Source organism: Melospiza georgiana, chromosome 2, assembly GCF_028018845.1.
Source record: "Melospiza georgiana isolate bMelGeo1 chromosome 2, bMelGeo1.pri, whole genome shotgun sequence".
Taxonomy (NCBI): domain Eukaryota; kingdom Metazoa; phylum Chordata; class Aves; order Passeriformes; family Passerellidae; genus Melospiza; species Melospiza georgiana.
In genome coordinates, this window is record NC_080431.1 from 111,650,319 (window position 1) to 111,675,145 (window position 24,827).

The 24,827-nt window shown below is 38.8% G+C and overlaps 1 protein-coding gene across 3 annotated transcripts in view; it reads left to right on the forward strand.

Moving 5' to 3' along the window:
• SYTL5 (synaptotagmin like 5) overlaps positions 1-24,827 on the forward strand; it is an 81,813-nt gene that overhangs the window by 50,047 nt on the left and 6,939 nt on the right. The window contains exons 6-14 of one of the 3 annotated variants that reach the window (XM_058018374.1): positions 1,764-1,889; positions 4,749-4,878; positions 6,762-6,891; positions 9,120-9,226; positions 13,124-13,216; positions 17,108-17,173; positions 18,139-18,317; positions 19,646-19,748; positions 21,892-22,053. In XM_058018374.1, the coding sequence (XP_057874357.1) occupies positions 1,764-1,889; positions 4,749-4,878; positions 6,762-6,891; positions 9,120-9,226; positions 13,124-13,216; positions 17,108-17,173; positions 18,139-18,317; positions 19,646-19,748; positions 21,892-22,053 (1,096 nt within the window). The remainder of the gene's footprint in view (positions 1-1,763; positions 1,890-4,748; positions 4,879-6,761; positions 6,892-9,119; positions 9,227-13,123; positions 13,217-17,107; positions 17,174-18,138; positions 18,318-19,645; positions 19,749-21,891; positions 22,054-24,827) is intronic. The other 2 variants (XM_058018375.1, XM_058018376.1) reach the window with 2 other exon arrangements.

Sequence of the window (24,827 nt, forward strand, 5' to 3'; positions counted from 1 at the left end):
TCTAAAACTAGCTGTATATGGTTGGATAGGTTTTCTTTTGAGTTTTTCCAGTCTTCCACATCAGTGTCAAACTTCCTGGGATGAGAATCTGCCTTCGTTTAAAGGCATACTTACTGTAATTACATTGCTGTTTCCTGGGAAATGCATCAGCAATTATCCTTCAGCTATAAAGGTAGCAGAAAAAAAGTAAATTTTACTTTCTGGATTTGTCTTGTTTCTACTCAGAAGTAACAGTGTCCTTAAAGGCAGGCTTGCCAGAGAAGCTAAGGCAAAAACTAGCATTTGTAGGACCTGGTTTTAATGTATACTGGTCAGTTTGGCTCCCAAGTTTTCCTTGGAGCTTCCAGCTGTGCAAGTACAGCCTAAGAATGTGTGTGTGAGAGTGAACAAACAGAGGTGCTGCTGCTCATCCTGCAGGGTTTAACCCAGTTTGGCCTTTTGAGGGGCATTCACTCTCAGGGGACACAGCCAATGCATTGACCATGTGGTTGCACAAGTTTTGTCTGGACTTAGCTGGGGGCTATTGCATGAGTGGGAAGAAAACCTGAATGGAATTTCATATCATGGCTGGAGCCCCAATGGTATTTGGAAAACTTTGTTTCTTTGAAAGGAAGAGCACATTTTATCAGAAATCCTAAAGATAGGGCAGGTGGATTCTTTCCACATTTTTTACTTCTAAGGAGAGATGAGTATGGAATAACCTGCTCCAGAGACTCCAGAAATTAACACCAGTGATTTATATCTCTTTAATATAGGGGGAAAGTGCATGAGAATGCTTCTGGCCTCTTAAACTACAGTGAAAAAAGAAACAGCCCAAGGAATCTTCTATAATAGATTTTGTTCTGAGTCATGCTAAGTGCTAGCTATACTAAGAGGGCATTAAAGTTTACTTTTCTAATCCTCCTTCCATTTAAATCCTTTAAGCAAACCAATGAATCATATTCCCTTACAAGAAAAAATTATTTTTATAATTTTTATTTAATTTAGTGCTGCTGTTTCTGTTTGTGGACAGAAATGTTTTTGGTAGTGACATTCCCCACAACAGAAACTTAATCCTACAAGAATTTGGCTTGCTTTTCCTAGTATATTTGGTGGTGTCTTTTAGAAATATTTCATTATTGTTCCTCTTGCTTGATTCTTCCTCCTTCAGGTTCCATGTGTGTGTATCTCATGAGTGTATTTCTTTTAGCAAGACTCTTTTGGGGCCAGCTGCTACTGACAGCGTAATGGGATAACTTTTCAGTCTATTGTGGTTTATAAGGTCATGAGAAATACCATTAGTTTGCAAAACTTAATTTCATTCATTTCTGTCCCATTAGGTCATGTTTTGCAGGATAAGGGAGAGATGTTCTGTTTTTTTAGGAATGGCCTATTTAGGGCTTTTGATGTATAAAATTCTGGAAATATTTAAAGAGAAAATATACATAGCATAATTTTCTAGAGAAAATACACACACTTAGTCAAAAATACTTTCCTAACTATAAACACCCCGCCCCCCCCGCCCCCCCCAAAAAAAAGAGATTAGTTTTCAGAAGAGGCAGTTCTGGTTCTAAGCTTGAATAGCAGGAATGTTTTAGTGTTTTGGTGTCTTAAAATGCAGTTTCTAGTAAATACAAAGTTTTTCCCCCAGGAACTAGTTTCATAACCAGACTTGGTGCTTTGTTGACCTTTATATCCAGAGTTGTCTATAGGGTAGATTAAATTACTGGACTGTACGCATCACAACTTTTATCACAAAATCTTTTATTCCCTGTTCTCAACAGGAGGGTTATCAGGGCAGTTACCAAAGGAGAAATCACATATGGAAAGGATGAAGGTGAAAGGAGCACAGTCTCAGAGGCTGAAAGGCCAGGTCTGCGTGGAGGCAAATCAGCTGCAAGCTCTGAGAGGTGAGCGGAGTCTGGGACAGCTCCTGCTGGGACCAACCCAGGGCCAGGGCCCTGGGCTGCTCTGTCTCCTTGGGTGCTGTCTGGGAACAAACAAAAAACACCAAAAAACACCCAACAAGCAAAAAAATTGTCTCCACTCATGTTATCTTACTCTCCTCGTGTTCAGCTGGTGACCGATGTCAGTACGTTGGTTTTGTTTTCTGGATTTTAATGGATGAGTTGTGTTCATGTTACAGAACTGAGGCTCCTTGGTTTTATTTACTAATGAAATGTTAATTGATTGTAATTTATGTTTTCTTCTTCAAAGGTTGTTTGCCCTTCTCTTTCCATGACTATTGTCCCAGTCATTTTATAATTCTTCTGGGTTTAAGAGATCTCTGCTAGTGCCTCTGATGGCATTATAAAATTCCAGGATCAACATTCCTGTCATGTCCTACCTTCAAAATGAAGCCAAAAACCAGCTCACTGTTTCCTTGTTCAGTTAGACAGCCATACAGGATATAAACCCACATTTTTTGTTCAGGTGCACACACCTAGCAATTTTACAATTTGGATTAACAAAATAATAACAATTTGCTGTAAGTTCTAATAGCAATTTCCTGCCTCTAAACTAGTGTTTCCAAAGAGATATGCAGGAACAATGGATAACAGGTAAAAGGAACATCATGGACTTTAGTATGCACATAGATAAACCTTCTTGTTCAGGCAAGAACTTGCTTCTCTTTGTTACCTACAATTCAAATCCCAATTTCTATATGTTCTGCAATATGTCTAAAGCTGATGGTGACAATCTTCTTGATTTCTTGTTGATAGTTTGATTTCTTTTTTTTTTCCACCGGGTGCTGCAGCACCTACCAGCCAATTCAGCTTTCAAGCTAGTTTTCATTAATCATTCCAGTTCACTAATTTTTTTCATCAAGCTTATTAGGCCTTCTATACCCTAGCAGACTCATACCTGACTTCTACGAGACCAGAAGTGGAATTTTTGCTCATTTTCTGCATTTTCATTGAATAGAGTAGAGGTGAGTGAAGGATCTAAGAGAAACCTCAGGAATCTGTTGTCTGTTATGATTAATACTGAGATTATGCAATATTAGTAGCTTTCTCTGAGAGTTTGCCAGGATAAGGACAAAGGCATGCTTGTAAGAGGTCTGTGCAGCTCTTTTTGAGTGCCAAACTACAATAAAGTTATCATGCAGTTAACCATAAATGAAACAAAATAATTTTGTTTGGGTGGTGGAATTCAGCACCTGATAACCCCTCTGTACAGATTTAGGAGTGAAGTAGTCTATAAAGACAGCTTTTATCTTTGATTGCCTTGGTTCACTTTCACATAAATAATCATCTTCAAGCTGTTTCTCAGAGCCAAGGTGCAAGACTTGTTAAATTAAGGGGTATTGAATCATTATCACAACTTCTCTACTTGCCATCTCATTCTCACCTAGTGAAATTGGTGTCCTTTGCCAAAGCCCAGAGTAATATTGTCAAAATCGGAAGTATTTCACCTGCCAGCAGGGAAACCAAGAGAGAATTCTCCTTTTTAAATGATTCTGTTTAAGAGAAGATGTATTGAGCTGGGAACAGGGAAACCCAGGCCATGAATTCACTTCTTCTCTTGGTTTATTTCTATTCCAGCAAAAATGTTTACTGCTGCATGCTGTAAATGTTTTTGCTGCTGAATGAACTGGGAGGCTGCATCAGGTCAGGATACTCATAGGAGAAATAGTGTGGAAATTTCAGGCTTGTTTACACAGGCACTCCACCCCACTGCACTCTGGTCTTCTCTAGCATGAGGAGAAGTCTGGCATAGTCACAACACTGTTTTTCTATTGTCTACTTAACATGTCTAAAATGTGTCAAATCTCTCTCTAATAGCAGACTGATATAAGAACTAAGGACACATTTTAAAATAATTTTTGTTGTTTAAAAAGGTTTTAAAAGTGCAACAGATTACCCTTTCTTACCCTCAGTGTTCACATGGGTTTACCAGTATTTTCTAACAGAAATTGTTCAATGGAAAAATTTTCACCCGTTGTGATGTTAGACAGAAACTGGAGTCTGGTGTGCTGGTCACAGATGATTTTTTGTCTCTTTTACTAATTTACTAGTACTTTTGTGCTAAAATACTAATTTACTAATTACTTTTACTAATACTAACTCTTTCACATTTTACTAATGTGAAACATCCAAGAAGACCTGTCCAACCTTCCTAAATTTCTACATTGGTTGAAAGAGTCAGCTGGTTTGGGTCTACAGTCATAACTGAACACCAAAAAACCACATCACCGAAAAAACTACATAGAAACAGGACAGTGAATAAGTGGAGATGGATGGATGGATGGATGGATGGATGGATGGATGGATGGATGGATGGATGGATGGATGGATGGATGGATGGATGGATGGATGGACGGGCAAGGATTTTAGAGTTTCTGGAGATAGTGCTGGCATTAAATTGGCTGTAAAACATCCAGAGATGTCATGTTACTGTTGTTTCCCTTGACACCAGTGGAACAGCCTGGTAGGAAGGTTGCATGAGTTGTCTCTCGTCCTGCTGGATGTGAATGTTGTATGGATTGAACAGGGACAAACAGCTCCTGCAGCCTGGACAGGAGCTGCCCATTAAGGCATCTGCAGTTCTGCCAGGAGCACTGACAATACTTGTATGACTTGTATGTGTAAAGCAATTTTAATTCATCTTTGACTGTATTTTTTTTCCTTTCCAGGTGATCCCCCAGCCCACCAGGGCTCTGTTACTCTCGCAAAGTTAGCACAGCACTTTCCTTGCCATGGTTTGCTCAATGAGCTGGCTGGCTTTGCTCAGAGCAATAACCCTTCCCTCCTCTGTCTCCCCTGCAGAGGCAGCACGCTCTCCCTGGGCAGCAGCAGTGCAGGGGCTGCTGCAGGACATGCAAGGGGCAGAGGCAGCACTGCCAAGGCTTCCCTGGCACGCTCTCCCAAGCGCAGCATGACCGCGGATTGCAGCGGGGTAAGGATGGCACTGGGCTTGGGGAGCAAACGGGGGCACTGGGCTGCATCTGCCCTGGGAGGCTGGTTTGCAGGAGAGTAAGGATATGTGCTATTCACATACTCTTTGAACAGAGAGAGACATAATTCTCTCTCCCAGGATTTTTCCTGGGGAAGGCAGTGAGAAAGCTCAGAGAGAGGAGAGAAAACAATTCTTATCTCTATTTACTGTGCCTGATATTTGGCACGTGTGGAATGTGTTATGGAGATTGTTTACCAACAGGATTTGTTAATTGGACTCTGCTGATGGTTGTTTGGACTGATTGACCAATTAGGTCAAATTGGTGTGACATGTGTCATGACTGTCTGTCATGACTGTCTGAAAGGATTGTGGGTTTTTCTTTAATACATTAGTAGTATAGTTTTAGTATAGTATAGCATGTAAAATAATATGTTATAGCTTAATAAAGCAATTATTCAGCCCTCTGAAATCATGGAGTCATTGTAGATTATTCCTCTGGCTGAGGGTCAACCCTGCATTGATAAGGATGAGCCTGACAGAGAAAGTCTGATTTCTGCCTCAGTTCTGCTGTGGAGGTCCCTGCCAGAGCAGAGCTCCTCGTGCTGTTATCAGTGAGGCGGTTTTTGGTTTGGCAGGAGTTTATCTTTTGTCTAAAAATTGCTGTGGATGTCCAACATTAGATAATGAGTTACAGATTCTGAACTGGGAGTCACAAGGGATGGAATAAGCATTTTTGGAACTTTGGAGCCTTGAGTAAGTGCTGTAAAATAAGGATGATTTTCAAGCATGCACAATCTAGCATTCTTCCACTGACTGCTAAGGGGAATTTTGCAAGTCCAGCCCTTGCAGGAAATCAGGCCAAACTGATTTTAGTTTTTTCTGGACTTGGACACTGACCTCTGCATAAATAATTCCATAACACAAAATGTGTGATAAACATGTTATCAGAACATTTCCTCTTGTGTGCTGTTATGTCTCTTGCGGGGTATTTACCATTAAAGTTTGGAAAAAAGGTAGATGAGTGTTTAGATCAGAGCCCTTTTGAACACATCAATTTTCTTTCTAACTTCCAGATACTTAGTCTAATATGTGGTCTTTCCTAATAAAAAATTAAGGTAGTGTATATGAAGAGCAGTTTTGGGAGCTGTGAATAAATGAATAGTTGTTTTATTTATGTTCTTGTTGGCACATCAACTAACTTGCTTTCATGTGCATTAGATTTGTTTGAAAAATCCATTTCATTTAGATGGAGTTATGTTATTAGCTTTTCTTTTACAAGTAGGCAAGAGGTCAGAATGATATCAAGGATATTGGCTTTATTTAAGGGGTTATACTTTAACCCCTAAATTTAATTTAGGGGTTAAAGTATAGGACATAATTTAACTAGTTCAAATGCTTTTGGTTTTGCCCTGGCTGAAATCATTGTGCTAGTACAAAACACTTCCTTTCCTTTCCTTTCCTTTCCTTTCCTTTCCTTTCCTTTCCTTTCCTTTCCTTTCCTTTTTCCTTTTTCCTTTTTCCTTTTTCCTTTTTCCTTTTTCCTTTCCTTTTTCCTTTCCTCCCCTCTCCTCTCCCTTTTTTCCTGATTTATCAGCTGAGTGAGCTTCTAATAGATTTGAGTATTTCTTTTCCCTGATACTTTACTCTGATTTTTCAGCTGCAAACTCAGAATGTAAGCAAGCATTGCATCTTTGTGCTAATTTTATGCATCATCAGTGCTAAGCAAAGCAGATTAGACTGAAATCTAAATATATTTAGTAATAGACTGGATGTCAAAGGAGCTTTGGGCTCTGTAATCTAATGAAAGTTATGCTTTTAATAAACTAATAGTGAATAAACTTAGATTTTGTATTTATGGCTTGTGCATTTTTCCTCTTGGACAGGACACAGGCTTGGAAAATGACATGATTATTCCAGCAAGTGAAAGTGTACCTGAAGATTTAGTAAAGAAGCACTGCAGGATACCATCTGGAACACCTTCCATTGCAGTTTCTAGGATATCTTTGTCATCAGGCAAGTATTAAGTCTTTTTCTTCTTTGTGGCAGCCTTTATTATCACAGGATTATGCCCATTCTTGTGACTCCTCTCCTTTTGTTCTTGAAACATGTTGGAAAACCAAATGTTAGTTTCATAAACTTGTTCATTCTGAAAACACTTCCCTGTTACTAATCAAGTTCATACCCCTTCACAAGTTTTACAATAAAAATAGGAATCCTTATCCCAGAAACATTGGTACAACATTATTGTTAGGTAAACCACATTCTCTTAGAGTTGTTACAAGATTTCATTCACAACTGCATGTTGTTTAGTTATTCTCTGTGTGTCCCCCCTGTATGAAATACTACTAGTATATAATATTACTCTGCTGCTGCTGTGACAGTGTTCACAGGGGTCTGAGGATGAGTGAAGAGATGAGAATCTGACTCCATGTTTCAGAAGGCTTGATTTATTATTTCATTATATATATTAATTAAAACTATATTAAAAGAATAGAAGAAAGAATTTCATCAGAAGGCTAGCTAAGAATAGAAAAAGAAGGAAATGATAACAAAAACTTGTGTCTCAGACAGAGAGTCTGAGCCAGCTGACTGTGATTGGCCACTAATTAGAAATAACGACATTAGACCAATCACAGATGCACCTGTTCCATTCCACAGCAGCAGATAACCATTGTTTACATTTTGTTCCTGAGGCCTCAGCTTCTCAGGAGGAAAAATCCTAAGGAAAGGATTTTTCATAAAAGATGTCTGTGACATGCTGCCATTACATTTCACAGCCACTTTGCCCAGAAGCAAATTTGGGAAACAATGTGTGGTCAGAGAACAAGCCCCTCACGACTCCTTGTCTGTTCATTTTTATAAGTGATGCTCTGAACAAGTCAATCCATCTGTAATTTACCTCATTTCATTGTAGGCTGGTAGGTAGAAAGGGCTCACACAGGAAGGTGCTGTCACAGCCACTTTGCAGTAGTGGCTGGAAATCCTTTTTTTCCTCTCTGAAATGGAAGGCAGGAGCACCCTGCAGTTTTTTGCTTCCCCCAGGCACTCAGTAAGCTTCCTGCAGGGCTGATGGGGTGGGTTTGGGTGTGCAGGCTTCTCTCTGAAACACCGCAGGACTCACTGTTGTAGCTGGATTTAGCCCAAAGCAGGAACCCAGAGGTGCATCCCGCAGAGCTAATCCAAGGAGGCAATGCTCTTCACCTCAGACATTTCAGCTTGAAAGTGTCAGAGTTTCCCTGAGAGTATTGTTCAGTGCAACTCCAGGCAGAGATGTAACAGATGGCTACTTATTTAGGAAGCAAAAATTCTCCTGTTCCTGCTACCTTACAAAATAGAATCTTTCCTGGTAGATAAGAACTGACCTCATGTTACCAAAGCAGATGGATGCTGAGCATAGCTACAGAAACTTGGGAACAGGCCTCAGACTCTGCATTTGGCAAAACTCAAAGGACATTAAGCTCAGGACTGTGACTTTTCCTGCCACATCAGCTGTAGAGCTGCTAGAAGATGAACAGTTAAAAACCATTCAGATTCCTACCTGCAGGATCTAAAAGTACTTTCTTCCCCCTCTTCTCTTTCTAAATATATTGAAACAGTCACACAAAACACTTATATGGGGAGGACTAAGAGGCCCTAGAGAAAGATTTTCTATGTCTTATGCTATAGAGTGGATGAGAGACCTGTAGGACTGAGAGAAACTGCTGGAGCTATTGAAACTATTATTTTCCTCCTAATTTCTACACCATGAACACTGTTAATGACAGAAATACTTTCTACATCCCTTTGTATTCCCAGGTATTTGATTCTCATGCAGATGCTGGGGAGCTTTTAGTGGTGGTAGTAGATGTGGCAATCACTGTGAATACTTGGACAGTGAGTTTTGCAACATTCCAGGCAACTGGGATATACTGGGAGTACCTGAGCATTCCAGGCTAGCAGGCCTACCAAAGTCAAAATCTTGATGATCCATGGTATCAACCACAGAAGACATTTAAAGTAGATAAATAAATAGTACAGGGGTAAAATTATTGCCCAGAAGGCTGAGCAGCATCAGAAAGCATATTTCTTTCTCCATTTATCATAGTGTTCAGTTGCCATAGATTTGACAGATAATTAAAATATTGTTTTAAATTTTTTTGTTAAAAAAAAACATTGGGGTTGGGAAAATACTTGTATGGAAGATGAAATTGAATATTTCTGTAAAAACTATAGCAAACATTTAAATTGTTTTTGTTTCCCAGACCGTAGCAGATCTGAGATAGATTTGAGTGAATCTTTCTCTGAAGGAAATGAGGATACCCTGAGCATAAGAAGCAAATCTGTACCTAGTGCCTTAGATCAGGAACTGGTGAGTTATAAATATGGAAATTTTCATCTGGTGGAAATTCTCTTTGTTTGGACCAATGAAATCAAGACTGTGTGTGTATCTATATAAAATGTGGGTAAGGCAGGACATTCTTCCAGGGATATTTAATGAGTTTTTTAATAGTGTCATCCTCTGAGTATGTTTGCTGTAGAGTGATTTCAATGAACAGTCATGGTTCCAATTTGTTGTTAATTTGCTGGGTGTCTGAGTTCACAGATGAAAGAAACCTAGCTTGAAAATAAATTTCAGGCACTAAATTGCCCATGCTCCAAAATTCTGTTAATTCATATTTGCATAAGTTTTAATTTTGATGCTGAGAAACTTCATAGTTTGAAGGCTTTATTCTCTGTCTGGTTTGATTTTCCATTTTTCTGTATTTTAGCAGGAAGACCCAACTTTCTCTTCTGGCAATGTTGCTTGCCTTATCTTCCTGTTGACTCTTCCATACATCTCCATGCCTTTTTTTGTGTATTCTATGGGCTTTTTTTCCTGAAGGGATTCACAACTTCCATCTCCTCTTATGCACATATCCAAGACGGGCAATTTGCAGATGTGCATCAGTGCTATAAAAGAACATCCAAGCTTATTAATTATGCATGGGGGAGGGAGTTATTTAAATAATTCTTCACCTAATCACAGTTTATTCTAAAGTTTCCAAATGTGTGTTGGTAGCTGATGCATTTTCCCTGTTGTTATAGCCCCACCCTTCCATTTGCTCTTTCCAGAAGAGCATTGGCCATGGCAGATGTCTCCCCTTCCTGTGGTGTTGAAATTAGAGTCTTGGTAGAAAACCATGTGTTGGGATTTCCATCTTTTCTTGGATTAGTAGCAGCCAGAGAATGTGCCTGCAGCATTGCTTTGGGTTAATCTTTGAGGAATCAACAAAAGACCTTCCTGTGTGTCAGGGGTTGGTGGAAGAAAAACTTCAAAAAATAAGTGGTTAATTTTAAAATTGTAATAAAAAAATTGATGTGTTCTTTGTTAAGAAGCTGGAAAATAATGCAGAAGAAAAGCACAAAATAAAAAAATGCAAACTTTATATTCTTTTTATCTGTTATGTGCTCTAATTCACTGCTACAAATTAGATCTTTCTCTGAGGCAGCTGCCAGGGATGACAAATCCAGAGAGGCTTTCCTTCCCTGTTTAAATGTTCTCTTCTCAATCAGAGATTTTGTTTTGTATTTCTTTCTTGCTGACTGAATGAAATTCAGATTGCATCTCTGCAACTCTGTAGCTTCTTTGCTAGCAGAGGAGATGTCTCTTGTGGCATAACCTTGATTTAGCTGCTCTGGAGTCTGGTGCTAATTCCCCTCTAAAATTCATTCATAACAGGAGTCACAGATCTCTGCTTCTACCCATACCCTCACTTTCTCTGCTTTATGAAATGAATTGATTGCATTCATCAGCTTTTGTGTTACCACATTCATTTAGGGTAGTTTGTCTCACAGGAGTCCTTCAGAGTCTTCATATTTATTATGGAAGTAGTGGTTTGAGATAAAAGCTGTATTCCTGCTGGAATTTAGTTTATTTGATGTAAGAGACAAGAAGAAAGGTGCATGATGGTAACAACAGCTCCTGCAGCCTGAGAAAAGCTGGAATTACACCTCCTTCTTTTCCAGCTGAGGTCCTTCAGTCTCCTGTTCCTGGGTGATGGGAGCTGACAGCAGTGCTATGGGAGATGCCACATGTCAATAAGATAGGCAGATTGCTGGAATTTATCAGCTGAAAGGATAGGAAAAGCTTTTAGCTACTTTGCTCCCACCTTTATCAGGGAAACCATTACCCAGACAGAGAAATCAGCTGGAAAATTGAATGGATATTTGCTTCTCTATTTAATATAGCTTTTGATAATGAAAAGGGACAAGCCCCAAAACCCACATGGTGTGGTACAGATTTATCAAGGAGCATGGGGAACCAGCTAAATCCAGTGTTGTGTTCAAATGTGAGCACATTTTTGGAGAGGTGTGTGTTGAATTCCTGACCAAGTAGTTTTCATTGCATGCTCAGCTGCTTTTTTAGGAGTAATTGGATGATGTGCATTTATAGCCCCCACTGGAGACCATCTGATTAATATCCTACAAGCTTCAACTTTAATAAGCTAATAGCAGCAACCAATTACATAGTTGCAATTCTGTAACAACTCCTGAGAAATGAAATCGTTTTGGTGCAAAATAAATTAAGAGTGTAAGTTAAATATTAAAGTAATTGTTCTTTTTAAGTTTCAGATTTCTGCTTGCAGGCAGAAATTGGTATTCAGCACTTGTTAGGACACTGTGGAGCAATGTTAGAATTTGAGTGTCTAGACTGAAACACAAGATCTGAAAATGTTGCCTTACTTTTCCCCCCCTCTGTTTAATTATTTTGCAGTAAAAATGTAGCATTTTTTATTTTTGAGTTCACTGGTACGCATACAACAGTGTAAAGAAAAGAGTTTTTCATGTATAGAATTTCTTCTTCTTGCTCCATAGGCAAGTAAGAAAATTATATTCTTGTTCCAAACTTAAAGCTAGATTACATCACCTAGAATCTGATTTAATGAGGAGAATAGAAATTACAGGTGGAGTGGTTTGTTGGGATTTTTTGTTTGTTTATTTCAGGTTTATGGGATATTTTACTTTTGAATGATTCAGCTGTCTGTCTCCCTGAAATAGTTTGCTGTTGTGCCTAGGTCTCCAAGGGTTCTTCCTTTCATTTAGTTTAAGGTATCTATTATTTCCTTTTTTTTTTTTTTTTTTTTTTTTCCTTCTGTGGGGGACTAACAGTGCCTTCAAAAGATTAGAAAGATAAGAGACCAACAGAGCAAGCTCATGATAGGAACATGAAACTAAGTGTTTTCTTCAGTATGTAAATTTTGGTGATAGCTTGTTCTGATTTCCCTCTGCTCAATATTACATACGCAGTAACAATTGGAAAGAAGTATTAGAAAATCACTTTTAGGTGCTTTCATATCCAGTTCAGTGACTGGAGCAAAGGAGAAGAGATGTAACAGCCAAGTTCATGTAAAGTATGGCAAATGTGCTACAAATTTTTTTTTATGTAAACTGTGAATTCAACTCTCCAGCAGCATTTCTGCCTGCTCTGTTTTTGCTGATTAACACAGAAGTCTTTGAGACTCCTGAATTTGAATCCAGTATTTCTCTGGTTAGCTTTAAACAGTGAGGGCAGCTAAGCAACAGAGAATGAGCTGGGTCAAAAGGTGAGGCTTTTATAGCTGCAAAGCAGATATAAGGAACTTGAAAAATCTGACTTCCATTAAAATTAAAAACAAAGTCTTTCAAAATATGTCTTCCATAAGGCTTAGGGAAACACTGAGATTTCCAAGCTATGCCTAATAGGATTATAATTGCCTGCTGGCATTTTTCCTGTTATTTTAAGTAAAAGTTAAGAGTTCCATTAGGACCACCAATCACATCTAAAGATTTGGTTTCGATTTTACTCCATTGCTGTGTTTAAATGAGCAATTATCTCTGTATATAGCTTAAAGATGATAAACTTCAGTCCTGCTTATTAAAACTCAAGCACCTATATGAAGCTATGCAATTACTGATTTTCCACCTTTTAATTATTAATACAATACAGAAATTTAATTACTTTTTAAAATGCTTATCAACTGGCTCTATATAAGATATGAAGTCTATGTGTGAAGATTTTCAGTTCTTTAACAACTGAATCCTGAAACCACAGCTGTCTCTTCCCCTTATGCTCTGTGTCTGTGCAAAGATGTGGAAAATGTGAACCAAAATTCCTTTACAGAACAGAATTTGAGTGCATCCAGCTTCATCTTCCTAAAGTGGAAAACTTGTGAACCAAAATTAAGTGACAGAGGCTGACCAAACACAGTGCAGAACACAACTACTAAAATGCCTGTTTGTCATTTAGGGCTATCTGGAAGAAACAGAAGAAGATATTGATGACATAGTGGCCTCTTGTTATCCAAGAAAGCATGAACATATGACAAGTGGATTATCAACAGTAAGATCTTGGGTGGAATACATGCATTCTCCTTCCACAAAAGACCATATTTCCTCCAGAAAGGAAATTGTTTCATATCACTTATCACATTCATCTTCCATTATACACTTGAGAAACATCTTTTAACATTCAGATAGACTTTCTATTATAGTATTAATGCTGCTCAAAGCTAAAATGCTGTTCTCTGCAGGACATGGAAAGAGAAAACTATTTTGCATATCATTAGCAGACTTCTTCATATGCTGGGGGTATTTTCAAGCTTACATGTGGAGAAGGCAAGCCAAAGGTGTTTGCAGTGTGTGACTGCTCAGCTTTGCAGAGGAGCACTTGATCTAAATTAAATTGAAACAGAGACGGGGCTGGGGGGGATGGTCCATCTCAAACTGCTCTCTGATCTTTCAGTTCTTGGGACACAAACATTTGTCTGTGTTTGCACACATCCCACTTCCATGGAATCATTGTCCCTCCCTCAGCTCGGTTTCTCTCATTCTTCATGGCATGATTCCTATGCCACCCACATCTGGAGAGTATTTCCCTTTACTGCAGGGGAGAGGTGCTTGGGGATTAGGTTGGTGACAATAAAGGGGTGGCTGCACCTGATGGTAGCAACAAAAGTGGTATAAGAAGGTTCTGCTGTTCATTATGCAGTCTGTTAATAACTGGGAAAGAAAATAGATAATAAAAGCAGCCTTTGACATGTCTAGTTTATTGCTATCTGCTGTGTACCTCATTTTTGGGATCTGTGGGCAACTAATAATACCTTCAGAGAATCCTCTCTGGCCACTCTTATTTATGGCTTTATGTGTCTAAGAATAGCTCTGGACTGCAGAAAGCTGCCACGAAATCTATGTAGAGTGTGTGAGTGCTGAAAAGGATGAAGATGAGTCTGAATACTAAAAGGGAGGAGAAAATTTGGTCTATGACAATAACCAAAGAACTGTCCTTTCTGGAGTGCACCCCCATCAGTCTCTGTGCAAGGAAGGCCAAGGAAAGCCCCAGTGAAGCTCTTGATCCCAAAGAAATGGAGTTGGCTGAATTTAAGCTCACAGAGCATTTTGATTCTTAGATCTGCTCTGTCAGACCATTTTTCCCTCTGGTTTTTGCTGTTCAGAGAGGCAGACACAGCACATCTGAGCACCTGTAGCCTGTGCACTCTGGGCTAATTGCACCCACTTAGCCCAGGCTGGCAGTGACTCACAGCCTCCTGTGCTTGCTGGTCCCAGGGATTTTATGGACAGAATGATTTTCATTTCCTCTGAATATTGATAGGAGGGTTGCAGGGGCTTAAGTGTTTGCTCTAATGAAGGAACTGCATTTAGAGATCCTTCCCTCTGTGCTTCAGGCAGCATTCTGTCCATGTGCTGGGTTTTGTCCTTTGCTGTAGATTTCCCTCTGACCTTTCTCTTAAGCAAAGTGCAGCCTTTCCAGGGCTGTAGGTTTGAGATAATCTCACATCTCAATGCTTCTGTTTCTCCTTATTCACCATGACATGTTTTTTAATGTCACTGCATGCAATGTTAATGGCAAAGTTGTGAATGGCCAGCTGCTTCTCCCTCCAATAGAAGGGCAATTTTACAGGTTCATTTCTTTATTCCCCTTCAATGTGTTACTAACATTTCCCCATCATATTTTTACCTTCACTTTGATTGTTTTAAGCCTTTGAGCCTTCTTGACCAGTATATTTTTTATCCTGTGCTATCTGTGAAATGACTGTTAACTATTAAGTCACATTGAAATAATCTTATTAATGAACAGTAGACTCATAACTCTATGGTTTCCCTTCCCTTTCCTTCCTCTTTCCTTCCTCTTTCCTTTCCCTTTCCCTTTCCCTTTCCTTTCCCTTTCCTTTCCCTTTCCTTTCCCTTTCCTTTCCCTTTCCTTTCCCTTTCCTTTCCTTTTCCTTTCCCTTTCCTTTCCCTTTCCTTTCCCTTTCATTTTTTCACTTTTTGTTTCTTTTCTTTCTTGAATTTGAAATAAATATGGCTAGTCTTACAATGAATAATTGAGGAAAAAGAAAGAAATATCACAAAGGATAAAATACACTTGAAATCTGCCTGCAACATGAATGAGCAAAATTGGAAGTGGAAAGTGGCATTAAAGAGAAACTGTATCTCATTGTTAGTCTTCTATTTTGTGTTTTCCCAATGCTATTGCATGAACTGTTTTAAAAATTTAAAAATTTAGTTTTTTCTTCATCCTTCATCCTCCACATATTTATGTGGTGCTGTCAAGACCCACCACATCAGTGAGACTAAAATGTTACAGTGCTTTACTGCAGGAATAAGATATGATGCAAAACAAATATAATTCTTAGTGAGGTGTCAAAATGAGACTCTGTGTCTTTCATATGTTGTTTGCTACTTACTACATAGGAATATGAATATTTTTCTTAGGGATTTTACATTTATTGTATGCAATGTCCAGTGTAAATTCTACAGAACAGAGTCTGGGAGTGGGGGGCAAAAAGTGAAGTTTATCAAGTTTTACTAAATTTGAATAATTTTCTTCATGTTTGGCAAGCAATTCAGAAATTGTGTTTGCATGAATTCAAGGGTCAGGTGCCATCTATTTGTTTCAGATCTACTGTCATGGCATTTTTTAACCCAGCAATTTATCCCTTACTGCCTGCTTACATAAAGATTGAGGAAAAAAAAGTGTTTGGATTAGAGAGAGAAGTGTTTGGAGTAGAAAACAGCTCATCCACCTCCTTGTATTGGTATAACCTTGGGTTTTTTCCTGAAGTGGGCATACAAATTGTTGCAGGGATAATTTAGGCATTTTTAGAAAACACTGGAGTGGTTAAATCTCTAACATTGTAAAAGGATATTTTTATGTATTTTAGAGGTGGAAATGTATAAATGGTAAAGGCTGGAATTTAGCTCAAGGTATGTTAGAAATTGGAGGGAATATGTCACATTGGTTGGTATGTGCTGATTATTCTCCAGTAATTTTAACCAGTCCAGTTAATGGAATTTGAGACAATTATAAAAAGTATTAAAAGGACAAGCATTTTTCTTTATGTATTTATTTCTTAATTAAGGATAAAGCCAGCCACCATAAGTACATCAAACCCACCTTTTTTGTTGGGTTTTTTTTTTTCCTACATGGGGAATAAAATCAAATTTATGGGTAATAATTGCTTATGTAAATAGTGCTTTTTCCTGTCTGTTGTTGTTTACCACACTGACACAGAACTGTTTATCCCTCGAGCCTCCTGTGCTGCAGGGGCCTTGGGCAGGGTGCTTGGAGAGCTGGATTTTGTCACAAACCAATTCCTTCTGTGTGGCTGGACTTTGCTTTCCCTGGACTGTGCCCTTCCCTGCAGCTGGCAGGGAGGAGATGGATCAAGACACAGTTGGTGAGATCCTGCTCTGCGAAGCAGAGGAGGGAAAAAGTCTCCCCCAATAATGAATCACCTTTTTCTTTCCCAAAAAGTGACACTTTTCAACATTTTCGTGCAATTGTCATTTGTTCTTATGAACTCCACAGAGAAACTGCCCTTTCTTGCAAAAGCACTGGTGCTGCAAATAGAGGAATTCTTAGATTTTGTCTGGCTTCAGGGAGGAGTGGCATGCACATGTAAATGAGAACAAATCCAATGTACTCCATTATGAATCCAAACCTGCTGAGCTACTGTTCTAAAACATAACTTTTTTATTTTGATGCAGAGATGATACAGTAATTACATTTCTATGTAATTACTTTCAACCATGCATCCTTCAATATTGAATTCTCTCATTTGGTGTTACCTTTTTCTTGCTTTTTCACCATGGCTTTGCAATACAAACCTCCTTTATCTTTCTATGTAGATAAAGATTTCTCACTGCACTTACTCTTTCTTATCAGTCTAATGCTCTTTTCTCTTGATCTTTTGCACTGCCTTCCTTAAAGAACTCCCCAGAAGGTTCTGACAGAAAATGGACATATTTAAATGTTCCCGAAGCAGATGGTGACACTGTGAGTTCTCCTGAATCCTCTGCTCTAGCTTACTTTTAAGGTTTCTCTCTCTTTTCTCCCTTTTTGTTGAAGGCTGTACCTGGCTGTCTTGCAAGGTTCCTGGGTGTCAGAATTTAGGTGGTTATATATGTTTTGGAGCAATTTTATTCAATGACTCAAAAGGAAATGCATTCCAGATTTTTCAAATGTTTTTGGTTCTGGCAGTGTGCATATTTTTCCAGTTTTCTTTAAAAAAATATTCAGTTTTTTCCTAAACGTAAACTTTTGGAAGAGGGAATCCTCATAGCAGTTATCTGCATTTTATGAAGGAAGAAGGATTGAGGGATGATATATTATGCTGTAGCAAAAAAAAAAATTGTGGTGTTATTGATAAAATTTTTTTACTTTACAAAATATGCAGAAATGGGGTAGGGGTTGAATTTTGCTCCTTCTTTTAGAATTGTTAATTAGAGACAGGTGTCACTTTAAATAAATGTGGTTTTATACTATTTCCATTATGGGAAGTATCTCTGTAAGTTTTCCCAAGGACTCTGTCAGCAGTTGTCTTATGAGACTCACTAAAAATGAGGTGAACAGCTGAGCCAGAGAAGTGACTTTTAAATTTTTGTTGTTCTGCTTGGAGCTTATGTGAACTTCCAATTTATGTAGCCTTTCTGCTCTTCAGTCCATGTATTAATTAAGAGGTGGTAATTTAAATTCAGTCATGTTTATAAATAAGTTTAAGTCTTGCATGGAAAAACATCCACCCAGACATTTAAACTAGTGTTAACTACAGTTCTTATTCCCTTCACATCAAATCGTGGCAATTCTGTTCTATGATATATATCTGTTTCCATAGCAAGTCCTAAAATAATGTGACCATATTGCAAGGCTGTAGCTTTATGGAAAAATAAAAATAAAAATAGCAGATTTTGGGGAAGAGAAGAGTGCTTCAGGCTCTGAGCCCTTTTTCTGTTCCCCTCCAGACCAGCATCAACAGCATGGTGAGTGTTTACAGTGAGACTGGTGACTATGGCAACGTGAAGGTCAGCGGGGAAATCCTCCTCAGTATCAGCTACATCTACAAAACAGGGGCCCTCAACGTCCTGGTGAGGAGCTGCAGGAACCTGGCCATTGCAGATGAGAGGAAGCAAAGGACAGACCCGTAAGCACTGAGAGTTTCCTTCAGCTCTGCCGGGGTGTCCCCTGCACATCCCACCCTGGCTCTAACCAGGGCTTGGGACTCAAGCCTGGGAATTCACAGGATCCAGCTGGTACAAGCAGCATTTTGGTGATGGCTTGGTTTGGGCTCCCTGTGGGAAGGGCATTTCATGTGTGCTTCTTAAGGCAACATGTACCTGTTCTGGGGAAACAGTAAGAGTGCTTAAATTACCAACCTGTTTTATACTAAAAGGGAAAAAAGTATGAAGGAATAGGCAGGCAGCATCAAGTTTCTTTTACTTCCATCATCAAAACTGAAGTATATGAGAGGAGTGATGTTCTGGAGGCAAGGAAAATGGAAATAACTTTGTATTTTTGCCCATATACTCACTTTGCAAGTACCATGTTTTCACAGAATTCACAGAATCACTGGGTTGGAAGAGACCTTCCAGATCATTGAGTCCAATCCAGCCCCAACACCTCAGCTAAACCCTGGCACCCAGTGCCACATCCAGTCTGTTTTTAAACACATCCAGGGATGGTGACTCCATTGCCTCCCTGGGCAGACCATTCCAGAACTTTATCACTCTTTCTGTAAAAAACCTTTTCCTAACATCTGACCTATATTTCCCTTGGCACAGCTCAAGACTGTGTCCTCTGGTTCTGTCAGTGCTGCCTGGAGAAAGAGACCAACCCCACCTGAGCACAGGCACCTTGCAGGGAGTTTAGAGAGTGATAAGGTCACCCCTGAGTCTTCTTTTCTCCAGGCTAAACAATCCCGGCTGTTTTCTGAGTTTCTCATCATAGTTTTCAGTATAATATGTAAACTCCCTCATGAGAAAGTAACAATTAGTATCTCTAATCATGATTGATATGTGGCATACAAATTACAAGTTTTTAATTATTTTGTGGTTTAGTGTATATTTTGTCATATGTTGGTAATCATAGATTACCAAATAAAACCAGTTGGTAATCATATATGGCAAAAGGGAAATTGTTAGGAAAGTTTGTTGCATTTCTGAGAATAAATAAATTAATTTAGCTCTGCCTTTTGTTATTCTGGTCTTACCTAACTTAACCTTTGGAGGTAAGGGCCATACTTCTCCACATTTTGCATATTCTCTGCAATGTGTTTACATTCTTCACACTGCAAAAATTAATTTCCTCATATGTGTTGCTGATGCAGGATTGCCAGGCCTGTGCTCAAACTGGTCATTTTACATTCCTGGCTAACCCTCTGCTCCTTGCTCTGCAGCTATGAAAAGCCTACCTTCTGTCAGGTCTGTGCTCAATTTTGTACTCCTGGCTAACTCTCTGCTCCTTGCTCTGCAGCTATGTCAAAGCCTACCTCCTGCCTGACAAGTCCCGCCAGAGTAAGCGCAAGACCAAAATTAAAAGTAACAGCATCAACCCGGAATTTAATGAGACACTGAAGGTGAGAAGAGTCTCTCTCTCTCAGGCTCTGATGAATGTTTCACTTGTGCTCACAGGTATTTTCTATATGTGTTCCAGTACAGGGATTAGAACTTGGAAGAAATGCCTCAAAAGGGAAGGTGTTTAAGCAAAAACATCTACCAAACCTATGAGTTGCAATTTCTGGCTTTCAGCATTAAGAAACTTTTGTTTGGTTCTCTCCTTTATGCTTAAAAATTCCATTAATTTCCATAGATCTCTTTCAAAACTGTTGATGTTCCCATCTAGCCTGAGCTTAGAGTTGTTAAAAGCACCTTAAAGATTTTATATGCTTGATGCTGAAACAAAGCTGGATTAGAACTTCCTGTCTAACGGATTTAGAAGAGAAAATAACATTTTGCAGTAAGATCTGAATTCTTCTGGGAGGTATAACTTATTTCTAAAGCAGAACTAACTTTGATAAGAAAATGTTAGCATCTGCTTCACTATTTGTCTTTTTAAAACCTGTGATGAAGGTAATTTTCTATTGCAGTGGGCTTGTTGTTCTTGAGGACACAGTGCCCACAGCTCTCTCCTTCCTTGCCCTTCACCCACCTCCACCAGAGAGGCTGAAACCTTCTGAGCTCCTCACCAGCTTCTCATTCACCTCCCTGGCTCTGTGGTGCAGGTGGGAATGAGGGGGTTGCTGCCCCTTCACTGCCTCCCTGGCATCTTGACCTCAAAATTCCCTTTCCTACCCACTGAAAGAGTTATCCAGCAGGCTACCATGGAACCAGAAACTCCTTTTAGTTTCTCCTGATTTTTTTTTTTTTTAAATTTCAGTTACACTTTAAATAAGTTTCCTATAATAGAGGCAAATAGATGTTCCCTGGCTGGTGTTCTTGGCTTGGCCTGGCTACAAAACCATTTTGCAGGCACACACACTCTGGCCATGCTGCTTGCCAAGGGGAGACTTTTTATAGCCTCATTTTTAAATGGTATAGAGTAAAATTAAGGCTTGCCTGAACTGGGAAAAAATAGAGAATTAGATTTTATTTATCAAGTAATATAGCCCTAAACATAATTGCAGGGTGAAGATAGGACATAGAAATTTCTTTGAAATACAGAATATAACAAAATGTGTGTAGGTAAGGAAGAGTTGTTCATCCCAACTGAAAATCCTGTTTAAAAAAAGAAAATAAAAAGAATTAAATCTGTCTTGTATCTTTCCTCTTTGAGTTTTACTCCATTGTTGCAGAATATGAGGTTTCTCACAGTGGAACAGTTGCCATCTAGGGTTAGGCACTGTAGATAGATCTGTACATAATTTGCCAACTGACCTGACTGATTCAGCTTTTGGACGGTATTTGTCCATGTCCAAATATTGTTCCTGATGCAAAAATAAGACATTAGCTTATTCAGCTAACACTAGGAGAAGGGTGAATGTCAAGGAAATAATGGGCTTTTTGCTAAAAGTAGAGTGTGCAGGGCCAGAATTCCAGATGTTTATAATTTTCTGTGTATTTGCTAGACTACAATGCTAGTTTTTTAATAGCTTTGATATATTAATATCTAGATGTGAGTTTTTTAATAGCTTTGGTATATTAATAGCTAGACATGAGTTTTTTAATAGCTTTCAAACCCAACAATGGTTACTGATAGGCTCAGTGCATGCCTTGCAGATGCTGCTGGATTTGTTTTCAGAACAAGTTTTTGTAAGCTACAAAGAAAAAAATGGAAATGAGAGGTTGCTTTCTGGAAAGCAGTGTTAACCAGACTCTGTTTAGGGATGAAAGAATCAGTGGGGCTTCTTCTTTTTATCAACCTAGATGTTGATCTGCTTCTTTTATATAAACCTGTAGGGAATTAACTTGTAGGATCATATTTTTAAGCATCGTAATTTACTTTATAGTCATAAATACTCAGTAAATAATACCAAAACTAAAGCCACCATAGTGATAGTAACACAAATTATCTATGGATGTATACAGCAAAGATTTCACATTAATATTTTGAACTTTCTGGCTAGATCAATCTTGCTTGCAAGGAAAACAAATCTCTCTTTCATGCTCCATTTGTTAACTGCTCTGGGCTTGGTGCAACTGAGCTAGAGCCATAAAAGAATTTGTGGAAAATGTTATTTCTGCTTATTCTAAGAGTTTCTTTTTCTCTTTTTCTGTTGGTAGTATGTCATCAGTCACTCACAGCTGGAAACCAGGACCCTGCAGGTTTCTGTCTGGCACTATGACAGATTTGGACGCAACAGCTTCCTTGGGGAAGTGGAAATTCCATTTGATTCCTGGAACTTTGAAAATCAGGGTGATGAGTGGTTTGTGCTCCAGCCCAAGGTAAGGGTTTCCAGGACTGGTGAAAGTGCTGTGAAGCAAATTTAACAAGAATTAGTTATTTTTTTCCTTTGGAACTTTTTTATAAAGCAAGACTTTTTAAGTGTCTAATATGACAATGAAAAAAAGCAAATTTATTCTTAATTCAGTAAAAGCTTGCTGGTTTTAAAGTCTTCATGAAATTTTCACATATGATTGGCTACTAAAAACAATAACAACAAAAACCTTTAAATAAAGCTTTTTTTTAGGTAATAAAGCCCAATAAAGTAATAAAGTCCAATTTAAAAAATTACTTAGTAAATACATTAATCTTTTAAAATAGCATATAAAACAAAAAACTTCCCTACCATTCCCCTTACCCAACTCTTAAGAGGTTATTAAAGAAACAAGCTTTCTTTTTTTTAGTTCAAAGTGCTTTACACCTTTCAGATGTGACAAAACAATTTCTTAATATCTCTCATTCACCTTAAACAGAGAAGCACAAGAAGAGGCTGCTCAGCCAGCAGATTGAGAGGTCTGTGAAACAGAGCAAGCCCTGTACTCAGGGGAGGGCAGGGTGACTCCTGTGCCCAGGGCTGCCCTGCTTTGGCAATGGTGTTCATTTTTTTGTTTTTGGAAGAGATTCAAAGAGCTGCTGTAAACCAGACGATTAAGGGCTTCTCTCTTGCTTGCTCCTGCAGCAGCCGTAATCCCCAGGAATTCCAGGGGTTTAGAGTGACATTTAACAAAGTGTATCTTTCTAATTTCAAAAAAAATATAAGGTGTGCAGCTAATATTGTCACGGTTGACCAGATGATTTGGTTTTTCTGTGTTCATTACATTTAAGGAAATCATATTATCTTTTGGGTTTCAGGAGAGAGTGTTTAATTTCTGCTTTTCTATCAGGTGGGAGATGAATCTGTTTGCTCTGTAATTAATTTCTAGGTAATTTCTTTTAATCTTAACGGAAAAATAACCAAAATAGTCATGAAGCTCTCCTGCTGAGCAAAATAAATAATGAGGCACTAAGCATTTCAGCCAGTCCAGCTGGAAGGTGGTATCTGATTATTTCCAATAACATTAAAAGGATTTTTAAATTACTTCTTTTACTGTCAAAGAAAGCAAACACAGAATTGGTCTTGTCTGCCTCCTAAGTTGTTACCAACATTGTTTCTAAACTTAGAACACTGCTAAAGTTTTTGATCAGCAAGGATGATATTTAAAAAAAAAATCAATTATTACTACTAAAAGAAGCACTGGCTAATATCCATGCAAACAATACACACTGTTCTCCTATATGGACCCCTGATAGAGACAGGAATGGAGGAATGGCAATCAAATATTCTCTGGGAAACATTACAGTGCTTTGTTTGTTTTATCATGAATCATTTAGCTGCTTCAGTGAAAAGGCTGGAGACTTGAAGACGTGTTTCTTCTATGAGCATTGAGAGATCTGTTTTCCAGAGGAGTGTGATTAAGTCAGAAAAAATAGAGAAATAGTTCTGCAGCTAAAGAGAGAACAGACTATAGAGTCATGTGGATTTGGAGGAGAGGCTGACAAATTTTTTTTCTGGCATTAGGACTTACACAATTGCTTGTCCACAAGCAGAACTAAATAAAAAAAACCTTTGATGCCTTTATGGGAAACTTGAGCCTAAAGTCGCTTAGATTAGGCCAAAAGTGAGCTGCCTGACTGGCAAAATGTAGATGTGTAAATTATTCCACAGCCATTTACTGCAGGTTTTCTTTAGTACTTTGTTGTAGCAGCTGGCATTGGACACTGGGGTCAGACAAGACTGTTTTTCTCAGTGGGTAGAGCAACACAGCAGTGCCTGTGCTGCTGTAAAAATGCTTCAAAGTCACAAAAGGGCCCTGTTGCTGTGGCTAAAATAGCTTTGTTCTCTGTCCCATCCTGAGCCCAGTGAGTGGTCAGTGCCTCAGCCTGGAGTCTGTGAGGTGAAGGCAATGCTGACCCTCTGTGCACACCTTATGAATTCCTGGTGGGGATTTTCACTTGTTTTCTCTGGACAATAGAATTTTGACCTTTGTGGGGTGTCAGGAAACAAGCTGAATACATCTCATAGAAGGTCAGACATTCACAGGTCAGACATTCCTCCACATTCACAGGTCAGACATTCCTCCATAAACAACTCCTTAAAGGCTTCTGTGGCACCTTTCCCTTTATCCATGTCCTTCATCCCTCTGAAGAAATCAGGAAGATTTGTTCATTTTACCCAAACCTGAGCACTGAAGCATGCACAGAAATTACATCACAGAAGCACAGAATGGTTTGGGTTTGAAGGAGCCTCAAAGATCACCCTGTTCCCATCCCCTGCCATGGGCAGGGACAGCTCTCACTGCACCAGGCTGCTGAGAGTGGTCCCAGCTCCACCAGGGAAGTCAGAGCTCTCTGTGTTGCATCCAGAGTTCTCAAAATGTAGTTTCCAACTTCTGGCAAAGTGAATGGAAATTCAGTACCCTGCCAGTGATATTATTTTGAAGCTCTCCTGAAAGATGGACTGAAGGGCACTAATTGCATTCTTCTGGGTAAGATTTAAACATTTATAAAAAAGATGTAGAAATGCAGAAATAATAGCTGTGTAGAAAACAAAGAGGACACTGGGAATACCAGTTTTTAAGAAGTTTTTGTGTTTCAAAGCTGCACTCTGCTCTCCCTCCCCTTTGTTCCCTACACATCCCGTCAAAGACTGACTCAGGAGGGACTTCTCTAAAATCCATGAAACTAATTAGATTTTAAACCCTGACTGGTGCAAATAAAGACTGACTATCAGATTAAA